Genomic DNA, 12,326 nt, shown 5'->3' with positions numbered 1-12,326 from the left:
ATTACAGGATTGAATTACAATATATTTCCAACAATTCAACTAAACTAATAAATTTCAATAAGTATAAATTCTAATATTTTATGAAATAAAAAAGGCAGAAGCATAGGCTAGAGAATTAAGTTGGATTGGGTGAAATTATACGAATGCTACTACTATTGATATATCAATACTATAATAATAACTTTCAAAACCAAATCTTACTTTTATTCATATTTTCTCCCTTTTTTGCACAAATCATTTCCAAAATTTATTACAGAAAAAGAATCATGAGTAAAAATTTTACATATATTTCAGATATTAACTGTATCCCAATGTCCAATCAAGTACTTAATTATTACAATCCAGAGAGTAATTTCTCTTTTATAACCATCACAGCACTCTTTTTATTGTTTATAATTTCTTAAAAAAAAAAAAAAAAAAAAAAAAAAAAAAACCCAATGCATAGCAAGCAACAATTCTGTAATACAACCAAGAGCAGAGAAAAATATTTTTCAAACTTGATGATACCAATATATAAATTATGAGGCAAAGAAAATTTATGCTTTACATATCTTAACGTGTTATCCACAAGGAATGTAGGAGATACATATTTGCAACCACATCACAAAACAAATTATTCTTCACTAGATTACACATAAATTTTTCTTTTAAAACTAATTCAGATAGTATAGGCATAGGATAGTTAAGAATTTGTTATTACATACACAAAAATTCCTATACAGACAATCGGTTATAATGGAAAATATTTGCTACATACCTATTCTCTTTTCTCCAATGATTGTACAATCACCATCACCCATTGTCATGGTAGAAGAATCTTTCTTTCGATTCTGTTCACAATCCCAACGCTCTGTTTCTTCAAGAAAAGCTGCATTATCTTGTTCAACATACACCTGCAGGTCTTCTGGCAAAGTATACAAGTATTCAGGGCCAATTTCAAACTCCCGGCATTCTACAATGGATACAATAAGAAAAAAATTGTTTATTTCAATATTGAATTTTAGAGAGAGAAGGAAGAAAAAAGAATATTAAAAAAATTGTACATAAAACAAAATTTCTCAGTATTACTAGCTTTATTTATATAAATACCAATCATTTGAGTAAATACCTAATTAAATGAAGTATTTATATGGGTATCCAACAAGTCTACTTTCAGGCCTAGATATTATTGAAAAGAAATATGCCATGGTTAAACCAATATTTTTCTTTAAGAATACATAAAATACATACATCTTGTGGGTGGGGCAAAGCAATACAAGAGTGCAAGTCAAAAAATGAAAAGATTCAAAGAAATATAGTCACCAAGTTTAATTATCACATTTAAAAAAAAAACAACTTTAAATGCTGACGTTTAACCAATGACTTCAAATGGCAATTATTCATACCATTGGAAAAAAAAAAAAAACTATAAATGAACACAGAAACCAATTCTATAAGTTTTCTCAAGAAATTATCAAAGATTAAAAAAACTATCACAGCAACATTTTTTTGACAAAACAAACAAGTTTATTTCATACATGAATTCACAGTATTTATATACACATGAAAGATTTTAATATACAAATAATTCATAATATTACCTCAGATCCATAGCAAATTTAACATTTCATCAAAAAACTTTTCAAAAACTTTTAAGATTGATAACTTAATAAGTGGCAGTAAGATTCAAAGAACTCCATTATTTCAAGAGTTTCATTTAGGATTGGAAATGTAATATTTTTTAGTAAAACATTCTAAACATGTGGTACTTTGTTTCATGTGTTTTTGGGACATGGAGTAAAAACTTTTTAAAGCTCGGTGGAGAAGGGAAATGTATCACATTCATAAAATTATTGTTTCATTTATATTAATGTACCTAATTAAAAAAGTGCATAAGAGAATTCATTAGATACCTGCATGCAAGATTTATGGAGTTCCATTCCAGTAATAACAGTAAGAAGAAATTTCAAGTACTTTATTTTCTAGGCAATTACAATAATACTGAACCAAAATTAAGCAAATGTGGAAGTTTTAATTAGGGGAAGGGAATATAAATTTTCAAGTTGTCAATTTTGTCTTCACATACTGAAAATCTGGAAACTATGGATATAAAGAAAATATTTATAAAAGGAAAGTAAAAATCATTAAATATTTTGATAGTTTATAAAATGAAAAGTTTTTAAGGATGCAAGAGAAATTTTAGAGTAAAAAAAAGGTAGTCAGTTTTAAAAAAAATAAAAATACTTTTCAATCTATACTATCAACTAGATTTTCAAACTAAAAAAGCATAATAAGAAACTTATGTTATTTTAATGCTGGAAAAGTCACATTCTTTGTGTTCATGAACAAATTACGTCTTTCTTTTTTTATATATATGCAGATCACAAATTTTTAGAACCAGTCTTGTTGCTAGACTTGATTGTATAAATTTACGTTTACCATAAAAGAGTTCAGGTCTTAATTCGTCGACATACAGCAAACAATAAGCTGATGCATAATGATGGCCTCCCATTGAATCTCTTTGAAGATCACTCCATGTAGCTTCTGATACAGACACATCATTGAATTTTAGCCAGAACTTTCGCTTAGGGCAATAAACATATGCCCAGTAGTGACCAGAAGCTGCCTGACCTTCATGAACTAATACAGCATGTAACCTATATGGTTTCTACAACAAAATAAAAACAATTAGAAAATTTGTTGCAATTAGTAAAACAAAGTCATTTATTCATTATTATTTCTGCTGCATATCTACTTATAATAGTTTAATTTTAAAGCCTATATTCACACACAAGTACACAATTCAAGTACATAATCTAATAAAGCTAAAATTATTCTTCAATGAGATCAAGATTTTTATTCAGTTTACATGGTTTTGAAAATAAGTTTATAATGACTTTTAGAATAATATGTTACATATTTGCATTTGAATTACATTAATATGCTTTCCTATCATTCTGTATATTGATACACATATGCATAAACAGATTTGTAAGACAACTTTTGAAATCAAAATAGTTCAAATAATTCAAAATCTAATCTTAAAGTTATTAATACAAATCCAAGTAAACAATCAATACAAAAGCTATTAAATTACTTTAATTATTACATACTTTACTTCTGGGATACATTATTGTTACACATTACAAAACCAGTAATGGGTAACAATATGAAATGAAGAGCAAAAACAAATTTCTACATTTTTAAAAATATGTATATTTTTTATTCATAATAAACATAGTCATACAAACCTTTTGTAATGATGAATCATTATAAATTTCTTTAATCGTGTTATCAATATTATTTATATTCTCTTGGAGACCTGTAAACAAAAGAAAATATATGAATAAAATATGCGGTAATTTTAACATGAACAATAGTCCAACATGATTAAGGAAATAAAACTGAAAGTTTTATAGCTAGCTATCTTAAAGTCTCAATGGCTTTCCCCCCTTCTAATAATAATAAAAAAGGAACAAGGGCTGTTCTTAATTTAATATAATATCAATAATAATATTTACAATTTCATGTAATCACATAAAATGGAGATTACATGAAAATAACTAAGCAGATTTTCTATTCTAAAAGTTCGAATTGTTTTGTGTGCAATTATAAAAGATTGTTTATACTGTTGTTTTATGAATGCTGTTCATGTTTATTATATAAGATTGTTTTATAAAGCTAATAATGAAAATATAAAATCAGATATAAACAAGAGATATGTGCTTACTTTTAAAATCATACTTACTTTTTACATTGCTTTCTATTTCTTTTCGCCATCTTTTTAGGCATGCTTGAAAAACTTTAAGTTCCATATCTGAAATATGTTGAGGAGAAGGCACTATATCTTCACTAATATGATTCATTTGCTGATTACTGATAAGACCAGGAGCAGATGAAACAACTGGTTCAGACGAAGCATTAGACGAATTAACAACTTCCATGGAAGTAACTTTATTAGGTGAATTAGGTGAATCTCCTCCAATACTAAAAAGATATAGAAAAATTCTACAATTAGATAATTGGATTTTAAATATATTAAAGTAAAAGATTTTAAAACTTAAAGATTGGAAGAAATAATTTAAACTGTAAAATGCTGATTCTTTTCTCATTTGCATTTATAAAATAAATAGTATATGGAGTTAACTTGAAATCATAACTTCTTTCAATCACATTCATAATCATCTTTCTTCTTCAAAAATAAAGGAGAACAAAATTACTATTTCAAATTTTTAGCAATTATTAAAAGTTTATTAAATAAATGGCCAAAGAGCGACAAATGTAGCAAAATAAGACAGAAAGAAAAAAAGATAAGAGAGAGAATTTATATAGTTTAAAAAGTGAATTTAGCTGAAATTCTTTACAGTAAGCATTTACTTCAGCTGTATGATGTTCAAGTAATAGTATAATTTAACACTGAGAATAAAAATGAAAGAAACCAGACTCCGAGAAGTATTGTAAAGCCAAAATCCTAGGCAGTGAAATTTAAGTACATGGATAATCTGAATTTATATATAAGATAGGTCCAAATTTAATATAGATCTGCAATTCAATGGTAAAAATTTCATACTGTCTTTCCTCTATATATTTGCATTATTATATTCACAGATAATCATAATTCTTAACTTAATGAAGGGTGGGGCGAAGAAACACATGGGGCAAGGTATTTTGGCAATTCCAAAACATCAAGACTCATCTAAAATCTTGGCCCATTTTTGTATACTTACAATATATTTTTTTAATATTTGGTATATGAGATGATAAGGTATCTGAAAAGTAAAATATATAGTCATATATTATATATATCAAATGGAATTTTGCTTTCTACTTATACATTTTAACATTAACAATCGTTTAAAAAAATTAAAAATCATGTAAATATTTATAAAAGCATTTATGAAATTAAATTTTTTTTTTATATTTACAGCCAAACAAATAACTTTTATAAAAACCTGCAGCAAAATACAAAACAAATTTAACAGATTTAAGGTTAATTTTTAAAAAATAAATTCTTGCAAGTGTCTTTTCAAAGCCTGCATCCAAAATAAAATGTATGATTTAATAAAGAATACCTTGAAACAGATGCTGGAGATGCCATTTCAACATCTTCTGATGAATTTTCTTCAGTGAGCTTCTTACTTTCAGCAAAATCTAATGTGTACTGTAAAGCATCAGAGAGAGGAACTTTTTTTGGTCCAGATCCATAATTTAGATATCTAAAAATATAATTTTCACACATGTTTAGGCACTCCAAAAACTACATAGAGATACTCTATAAAAGTTTGCATCACAAATCATGATGCTAACAAATCATTAAATTTGATATGCAGAAAAAGGTGAAGCAATATTTAGAACAATATTTTGCATAAGCATAATATGTGGGTTATTAATTTCAAGAAGTTAGTAAATGATCGCCAGTGCATATGTTAATATTTTGGAAAAAAAAAAAAAATTAAAATCTCAAAAAGATGTAAATTGATTATCTTTATAAATATATGCATAAAAATCACTAAATCACTCCACAAATTTCAGAAGGCAAGGATAGCACAAATGAATTTTTAACTCTAGTTACTTTATCAAATTTCAGAATTAATCCTGCAATATTTCTTTTAGAACTTTCTTCTAAATACAATTTTCCACCCAATAAAACCATGAGCTTAATCTTTCAGAGCTGAAAATATGAATATGAAGCATATTAAAATTAATTATATAAATTCAATCTCATCTCAATTTACCTACTACATCAATTTTTCAATGAAAATATTTAAAAATATGCAGAACACTTTTAATAATATTTTCCTTATTTATTTTCTTTCTTAAATTTTAAAATAATTCTACCATTCAAAAGAATCTTCGTAAGGGTACCATGGCAACGGAATGACAATTTTTGAGAACCTTTTGAGGAGTTTTTCAGTCCGTAAATATAAATAAATTCATCATGCATGAATTAATAATTAATTTCTTACTTTTCCAGCTGATTCTGAAGTCTGTCTCTTTCTTCTTTTAATTTACGAACTTGCTCCCTAATAGCCCTAGTAGTGGATTTATTTTGCTCCATATACCTATATTAAAAACAAAGTACATGTAATCAACAACAATATTCAGAGAATATTTTGTGAAGGATTAAATTTAAAGACTTAAAAGTTAATTTAAATAAGAAAAATTACATACTAACCTATCCATGTACATAATTTCTGGAAATTCTAATTTGTTGTGAATTTTTTCAGGGCGTCCTAACTGCTGATTGAACTGGAACCTAGACAGCTCAAACAGCAATACAGGAGGTAGCCGAGTAAACCAACTCTAAATATATATAAGCGGTAATTTAACCATTTTGATAAATAAGAATCATGAGAATACTACACAATCAGCTTTATGTAGTCTTAATTAGCAATGCCCACATTCTACATACTGATTAGAAGAAATAAAAATTATGAAGCTGTGAAAATCTTTTTACATTTTAATAATTGTTTTTAAAGATTTGCCTTTTTATTTATAAATAGAAAAATTAAAATTAAAAGCCTTTGGGTGCAACAATCATTTCTAAAAACTTTGTCTGTTCCCAATTACAGTTGTGATCAAAATACTTCAAATTTGAAGATTGATGCTATGTACTCTAGTAATAATATAAGGCAATGCATCAGCTCCAATTTTTTTAAAATTATTATTGTTATAACATTTTTGTCTTGGCCAGAGGAATGCCACTTCTATTTGCAAGAGAAGTAGTAGTTTTCTGCGAAACAATCAAGTTTTGGCAGAATCGAACGCAAGCACTGGCATGACTAACTCATCTGTAAATTACATTAAAGAAAGTTTCAAATAATAGGTGCTTTGTTGTGGGAAGCATGAAATATACATTTTAACTTAATAAATTCACTAAAAATGCATATTTAATTAAAAATTGATGGGAATAAGTAAACATATTGTTAATCATTTCATTTAGATATTTCACTACCACATATTGTACCTTTATTGAAATCTTAACTGCATAAGGACTTATGCAAGTTCCTTATTAAGTAAATTAAAATTCAACTTTTGGAAATATTAAAACTTAAACAAAGTTAGAAATTTTATATATATTATGCAATTTGATGAATTTCTATATTTGCTTTCAAATGAAATCAAAACATATAATTTACAGATATGTATTATAAAAATATATAGAATCTTCAATCCATTTCAAAAATTTTCAATTGTATAAGCAGAAACTTAAAAAGGTTTTTGTAAAGAATGAAATAATGTAGTAATAACTAATACAAAATCTACTGATGTTAGGTACTATTCTAGAGCATTATAAAACTATGGTTAAAGGGTAAAACGGAAAATATCAAGATGGAAATGTTAGGAATCTGATAAGGTTTAAAAATAAAAACAACAATAACAAAAAAGATTGAACAAACCTTAATTCAAAAGATTAAGAAATAAAAATCAAAATATTTTTTGACATAAAAAATATCCACATACTTCTTGCCCTGATTTTGTCATAACATTGCACGATTCAATTTCCTGGGCCATTGCAGCTTCCAAGCTCTCATGAATGTTACTGAAACCATTCACTTGTAGTGGATATTGACCAAATGTTTCTTCATTGCGAAACATACGGCCTACACAAAGTACATTCAATAAGAAAGCAATACATTAAATGTATCATAATGCAAGCAACACATTAAATATAACAAATCAATCATATACATAAAGTAAAATGATTGATAAAAAAAATTACCTTCATTCTGTCCTTCTGACAAATAATGCCCATAAAATAAATTTAGCATAGGATTTTGATCAGGTCCTTCCATCATACTCTCTCTAAAAATCCAATAAAAATTGTATTAATTAATTTTTTTTTTCTAATTTCAGTGTGCAAAACATAAGAGACTAAATTGCATAGCTTTCAAAAAAATCTTTGCACACAACTGAACATCTTATATTTAAAAACAAACTAGAAATCAGAAATCATAAGCTTTTATTATTAGACAAAAACTTTGTTCTAAGCAATTCACTCATTTACAGAAGAAAAGTTATTAAGAGGAATATGATATTGTTAAATTGCCAATAATAATAACAGCATTCTTACCCATTTTCTCCAGTCATCTGCTGGTATGCATTTAATTTAAAAGCATCTTCTAACCACTCTAATAGTTTATGTGTAAATTCACTCACATCCTGTAAACAAAAAATATTAAATAATTAACATCTATTAATTGACTATCATTATTTCATACACAAGCAAAACAATGCAGAACATACCTGTTGTGAGTCAGTCCCACTACTGTCAGGAAATGCTTCTTTAAATTCTTCTAATGCACGGGAAGGATCTACATATTTTCTCCTCGAACACGCCAATAGTGCAAACAATTTACGTAACTGAAGCATAAACGCTAAATTTCTTTGGTTCTAAAATAATGAATATCACTAAGATAAAACATTTGAAAGTTCAAAGAATTTTTTTAAATGTATATATATATTTTTAAAATGATACTATTATACAAGTGATTTCAATCAATCAACACCTTTCACATTCAGGCAGAAAAAGAATTTTTTTAAAAGCTTAAATTTAGTGTTCGAAATACAATACAATTGATGAATATTCTTTTTTAAAGCCTTAAACATTCATGTTATCCTAAGTGATTTTTCTCTCCTTATAATCAAGATGAATGTGTGCTTGTGCATGAATTGTGCATTAGAAGCCAGAGCTAGAGGCACTAAACCTGGCACATACATACTTTAGATTGCAAATAAACAATTTTGAGTTTTTTTTTAAAAAATTTTGATTGGAATTTAAGTTGAAAATTAAGAAAGATTTTGGCATTTTTCTGTGATAAGTACCAAAATTTTTATAGTACAAAATAATTTTTGCAGTATCTTATAATTCAAAAATTATTTTTTCAATAATATCATTTTTTTTGGTCATAATAACAGAAAGATACTTCATTATTACAATAAAACTTCACCCATTTGCATTGTTGCTACTATGAATAATCCTATCTTTTTTTCCCCAATTACTGTGACCCAGATATGAAGATTCAGCTGATTTTTACATATTCAGTAGATTTCAGAATTAAACATGCTTGTAATAAATTTTTTGTAATTTTGTTGCATTTAAATTAAGGTTTAATTTCAAATCAGATAATGGCATAAAATTTTTAAAGTGCATCCAATATAAATACTGCTGCTTTTTCCTGTGATATAATTGGATGTATAAAAATGAATAGAATAAACAGAATTATGCAATGTTTATGAAATAAAGAATATTTCAGCAATTATTAATCCTCGTGAACCAAATGATCGCCAAAAGTGGCTGGTATTTCTTAAAAAGGACATTTTAAGTGATTGTGTAAAACAACATTTCTGAATAAAATAACACCCTTTCTCATTCATAAAGTGTTCTAATTTTACAAAATAATTGCATTAGAGCTAAACAGAAGGTATATGAAAAATTTCAGATAATTCATTTTATCATTAAGCCGACATCCTCATCTAGAGGTAGAAGGTCTTTACAGTGAGCTGGATGCCTTGGATTTGGGAATGGTTGTGCTTTACACTGTGTTCTATCTGTGAGGTGTGTGAAAGACCCCCCTTGTCAAAGGGGTTGTGCAAGCGAGTGTGCGAGTGTCATTTTCATATGAGCTAGCAGTCAGACTTCTGTTCTCTGGTGCTCAGGGGCCTTTACCCTCAGGAGCTACTGCACAAACTTGGCTTAAAATCGCTGACTTTATCAGTGAGCTTGTCTAGGACAAGTGCCATAAGAAATAATAACAGCAAAATCTTAATTTTCTGTATACCAAAACAATTTCCATTCATAATTCTTAAAGTTGCATCCTTTCTGCAATATATGCAAGAATGTTATTTATGTATATTCAGGCGAAACACCTTAACAATAATTTTCTTAACACTTTTAATAATATACTAAGGATGAAATGTGAATATAAAAAATAGCAAAAGCACTTCGACTTTATAATTAGAAACAAATAGCATGTAATTTTACATATATCTTAAATCTCTCTCTCTGTAAATGTAAATATGAAAGACCAAAAAGACTGTTGACATACCTTTGAATCAGAACTGCCCACATTCCAATCTTCAGGACTATAATTAAGAACTAATTTTCTGAAGATAGGTAGATGAAATAATGACTATAAAATTTAAAAAAAAACCTATAACTATTATAACTGTTATGAGCAGTATGCTAGTTATATAAAATATGAAAAACAAAATAGAAAATATACAAAATAATTTCAAAGGAAGAAATAAGCTTTTTGGATGTTTTAATGTCATAGAAATTAAATATCTGCATTTAATTTACAAATTCATACTATATTACATGTTTTACAAAGATAAAACATGTAATAATAAATTTAAAATAGTATTTTTCAAGCAATGAAAGTAAATCAAAATGTCTAATATTAGAAATTGAAATGCTTGCAATTAACAAACAAAACATACATCAAATTGGTCTTCACAAGAAGTAATAATAATAATAATAAAATCAAGAACATATAAGTAACAAATTAATAAAAACAATTATGCAAAATTTGAAAAATATTACTTTCATATATAAAATAAATTATCCCACAAATTTCATATGAATAACATCAAAATTGTTTAAATAAAAATCATTCAAAATTATTTAAATTTCCTTATGAATATAATTACTGTATCAAGCTTTAACATTTAACTGTAATATTACAAAAATTTCATTTAAATAAAATATATTTATGAAAAAGAGTTATATTTGTTTCAACATTTGAGAAATAAACTAGAATTTTACTAATTATATAATTACAAAAAACTATTTAGGTAAATTATGAAAAAAGTTACAATAAAATTAAGCAAAATGAAGATTCTCACCATCATGCAGGCAGATTTACCTCTAAATATTTAATTCTTTCCTAAACATCTTAAAAATTGTTTTGTATTGCAGAAACAATAATCCTTTTATGTCTTTTTTTTTAATACTTAGGATATTCATATTGTTGAGAGTGCACATCTGGAATGAATTGGATAAAAAATGTGGTTCCCACTTTCAATGGGAAGAGCATTTCTTTTGAAAGACAAATGCATTTCTTAGCCAGATGTAGATTTCTCAACAATATTTTTCTCTCTTACATTTACACTATCCATTTATCTTGATAATTCCTGTGAAAACAAGACCCAACACTACAATTAAATGGCAGGAGAAGGGAGGGGACAAAGATTTAAATATTAAAAGAAATTATTTACCTGGATAACAGCTGAAAACCAACAAGTGTTTCCAACATTTTTTAACCCAACAGGCCAATCCCCATTACGCTTCCTATCATGTGGATTTAAAGGATCTTGCCACACTTCACCTCTTTTTCTTTTTGTACCTACAGCTTTAGATTCAGCAAGACTAGCTTCAACAACCCTATACAAAAACAAAATATATGTAAAAATAAAATATATAAAGGTATCAAATGCCTTAAAAGAGATTTCTAAAGATCCAAAGTTAAGCATATTCTGTTATATTTAAAGAAAACAACAATAAGAAATAAAATTGGAAAAAAATAATCTATACTTATAATAAAGCTCAATGTGTGTGTGTGTGTGTGTTGGCGCTCTACAGGCCAGACCGTTTGACATACAGCTACCAAATTTGGTACATGTATACCTTGGAGGTTGGGAATGTGCCCCTGGGGTTTCTTTTTTCGAATTTTTAATTAGAATTTTAATTATTAATTAAAAACTAACTTTCCCACCAAAAAAATCTTCCATTTTCCTAACCGCCAAAAAAATCTTCCATTATCCCCAGCGCCAAACAAGAAAGGCTTTAGTTTTTTTTTCTCCCAACAGTAATGAGGCTAGGGTTAAAATTTTTCGGCGGATTATTTCAATCGGTTCTGTTTATTTTCTTAATGTTTGATGCATTTAAAATTAAACATTGTTAATGAATCAATCTTTCAGATTCATTCTGAAGTACTTTTGAATTAAAATAAAACAGAATAAAGGAAATTAAAAATTTCTAATCCGCATAGCGTTACCCCAACTGGCGTAGAAAAAATCACGTATTTGCATTACGTAACCGGCGAAGAAAATTCACGCATGAGCATTCTGTTCTGATTGTTGCCATGACAACGTTATCAATGGATGATTTAAGTTATTTTTGGGTTAGTTGCATGCTTTTGTAAGTAAATTGTATTTATGTTAGTTATATATTTTTTGTATATGCTTATAGTTTTAAGTACATCGTTTTTTAAGTAGTTTTTTTAAAACCTGTTTTCAACCGTTTATTTTAAACGATTCGTTTTATTTTCTTAGTGTTTGATGCATTTAAATTTAAACATTGTTAATTAATCGATCTGCTCATAATGCATCTAAGAAAATTTTGT

The 12,326-nt window shown here is 27.0% G+C and overlaps 1 protein-coding gene across 2 annotated transcripts in view; it reads right to left on the bottom strand.

Moving 5' to 3' along the window:
• Positions 1-12,326, bottom strand: part of LOC129983746 (ubiquitin carboxyl-terminal hydrolase 25-like) — a 36,261-nt gene that overhangs the window by 15,721 nt on the left and 8,214 nt on the right. For both annotated transcript variants that reach the window (XM_056093356.1, XM_056093357.1), the window contains exons 4-16: positions 11,200-11,365; positions 10,029-10,112; positions 8,227-8,373; positions 8,054-8,142; positions 7,703-7,785; positions 7,444-7,583; positions 6,155-6,282; positions 5,946-6,041; positions 5,052-5,195; positions 3,728-3,966; positions 3,231-3,301; positions 2,419-2,647; positions 758-952 (exon numbers count right to left, since the gene is read on the bottom strand). In XM_056093356.1, coding sequence (XP_055949331.1) covers positions 758-952; positions 2,419-2,647; positions 3,231-3,301; positions 3,728-3,966; positions 5,052-5,195; positions 5,946-6,041; positions 6,155-6,282; positions 7,444-7,583; positions 7,703-7,785; positions 8,054-8,142; positions 8,227-8,373; positions 10,029-10,112; positions 11,200-11,365 — 1,811 coding nt within the window. The remainder of the gene's footprint in view (positions 1-757; positions 953-2,418; positions 2,648-3,230; positions 3,302-3,727; positions 3,967-5,051; positions 5,196-5,945; positions 6,042-6,154; positions 6,283-7,443; positions 7,584-7,702; positions 7,786-8,053; positions 8,143-8,226; positions 8,374-10,028; positions 10,113-11,199; positions 11,366-12,326) is intronic.

The sequence above is a fragment of the Argiope bruennichi genome, chromosome 9, assembly GCF_947563725.1.
Source record: "Argiope bruennichi chromosome 9, qqArgBrue1.1, whole genome shotgun sequence".
NCBI lineage: Eukaryota > Metazoa > Arthropoda > Arachnida > Araneae > Araneidae > Argiope > Argiope bruennichi.
Note: the sequence above shows the minus strand (reverse complement) of the source record. Positions and strands in the feature narration are given on the sequence as shown.